The sequence below is a fragment of the Pagrus pagrus genome (genome assembly GCF_965226575.1).
Source record: "Pagrus pagrus genome assembly, chromosome: 6".
NCBI classification, from domain to species: domain Eukaryota; kingdom Metazoa; phylum Chordata; class Actinopteri; order Spariformes; family Sparidae; genus Pagrus; species Pagrus pagrus.
In genome coordinates, this window is record NC_140190.1 from 1,138,034 (window position 1) to 1,140,533 (window position 2,500).

The window sequence follows — 2,500 nt, forward strand, 5'->3', positions numbered from 1 at the left end:
TGTGTCAGTGAGTGGTACCTGTGGTTGCTGAGGGATGTTAAAGCCGGGGTCTCTGGGTCCGACGCTGACGAACCGCTGGGCTGGAGATGAAGTGGGGGTGGAGTAGGCTGTACGACACACACACACACACACACACAGACGCACACACACACACACACACACACACACACACACACACACAGACGCACACACAGTTCAGTGAGTTCAGTTTGTTAACAGTGGTGTAGTTATGTCTAAAGATTAAAATGTAAAGTTTAAAGCTGTCATTTGATTATAAAGCAGGTCATGGTGCTTTTTAAATACTGTGAAAGTATCAAAACAGCTCTTATTCAGAAACTGAGCCTTTAAACGAGCCGTCAGGACGTCAGAGCTGAGGCTGACACACGTAACCTTCTCAGGCCTGTGAGTGCTGACCAATCAGAGCAGACTGGGCCTTAAAGAGACAGGAGCTAAAGCTGAGTGTTCACATTAAAGTCTGGAAACAGCCTGCTTTTCATTGTATTGTCTTTTTCCCTCTTTTTCTATATTTACGTACCTTTTCTTGATTTTTGGTAATCTAAGTAGGAACCTAAGTTACTTCCCAAGAATTTCCTTCGGGTTAAATAAAGTCCTTTCTTATCTTATCATTTAACCTCTTCATTACCCCGAAACAACAGATTTACTTTGGATGAATGTGACAGCAGCCAATCACATAACATGAGCAGGAGGAGAAGGTGCATCAGACAGTTCAGACCAGCAGAAACATGAAACAGTGAATGTCAGATTGTCACGTTCAGATATTAAGACTCTGCTGTGGTCAGATGGCAACATGAAAAACATATGAACTGACTGTTACTTTGATTTTTGGCATTAAATTTGTCAGAGTTAGGCACTGACTAGTTTAGGACCTGTGACTCACGAAACACTGACTTTGTTTCTTCTCTGGAAAAGTTGAACTGTCTTTTAGTTTATTGGAATCAAACGAACAGTCTGATGTTTCAGAGCTCGGTCCAGGAGCAGCTTTCACTAACATTAAGTCAGTGTTTGTTTGTTATCCCTGTAACAGACGTAATCTTAGGCCAAAAGAAAACTACAGAAAGGTCTAAAATCTTTTTGTGAAACCAGCCTCTGGACATGTTTAGCCTAGCTTAGCACAAAGACTGGAAGCAGGGGGAAACTGTTAGCCGAGCACTTTAATTAACTCTAAAGCTGTTGAAGTAGTTAAATCAGGAACAACACTGTTTTTATAGCGTAGACAGATGAATAAAGTTTTGAAAGACTTTGAGGAATTATTAAGGAGATGTAGGTCAGAGTGATGACAAATATTTCTTTTCTGCAACAAATTAATTACATTTAAACTCCACTTCTGTTTCCAGGATGAAAGGAACCAAAAACAGAAACAATAAATATATATTTTCACGTGTTGTTGATGAGGATTAAATATTTTGGCACAGACTTGGTGTGTTTTTGCCAGATGACAGAAATCATCATTAAACCCTGAAGTCAAATATAATCCACTCACTTCTCACAGATTATGAATCATTTCTAGTAGTAAATAAGTAAATATTAGATAAATAATTAAAATATTGTGTTTATTTTCCCTTTGTTGCAGCGGCGTTACGGCCTCCAGGAAAACATTGTCTAAATACTTCTTTTAATATAAAGAACAAAATGATTAATGCATGTTAAAAGTTAAAGTCAGAAATGTGTTTCTCTTGTTGAATCTTTGAGCTTCACTGTGCAGAATGACGTTTGTGCACAGAGTTTATTGAAAATCTGATTTTAAGAGGCGGGGCCTACAGGCATGATTTGTGACATCACAAAGAGTTTGGATACGGATCCAGGTCCAGCTCTCTGTGTGCTCGGGGTAATGTGACGTGTGATATATCTGTGTCATGAACTGCACGTCTGTTTACGTCTGTCGCTCTACAGTAACGTCAGCTGCACCTCCAGCGCACAGAGTGATCACAGTATCAGCGTATCACCAGAGCAGCCGCCGACTGCTGCTAAGAATAGCTGCTGCTAGCTAGTTAGCTCAGTTAGCCATGCAGTCTGGCTATTTATACATTTATATATTGGAGAAGGAGCGGTGCCAATTAAAAGATTTTATTTTGGATTTTGTTGTTATGTATGTGTTTCTGTACTGCATGTGTGGACAGAAGGTAATTGTTTGTTATATAATTTGTGTGTGTGTGTGTGTGTGTGTGTTAACTCACTGGGCGAGGTGGGTGAGTTTCCTCCCCCCTCGGTGGAGGAGGTGGAGGGCGGCTTGGCGTCGACGGGCAGTGGGACGGGACGTGCCATCGGGGGAGGCGGAGGGGGAGGCAGCATGGGCGTCGGCAGGAAAGGATTATGGACCTTTCCCTGGGAGCTACCATTCGGCTGAAGGGGGGGGGGGGCAGTTAAAAAGCATTACATACAGAAAACAAACAGGAAACATCAACAGGTCGTCACACAGGTAACCTGTAACAGCCCAGCTCTCTGCTGCCCTGAGTGTGTGTGCTTCAGTGTGTGTGTGTGT

General features: G+C 42.1%; 1 protein-coding gene across 8 annotated transcripts in view; it reads right to left on the reverse strand.

The window, feature by feature from the left end:
- Positions 1–2,500, reverse strand: part of nfia (nuclear factor I/A) — a 183,459-nt gene that overhangs the window by 10,599 nt on the left and 170,360 nt on the right. For all 8 annotated transcript variants that reach the window (XM_084356012.1, XM_084356011.1, XM_084356013.1 and 5 more), the window contains 2 exons: positions 2,196–2,361; positions 19–107 (listed from right to left, as the gene is read on the reverse strand). In XM_084356012.1, coding sequence (XP_084212138.1) covers positions 19–107; positions 2,196–2,361 — 255 coding nt within the window. The remainder of the gene's footprint in view (positions 1–18; positions 108–2,195; positions 2,362–2,500) is intronic.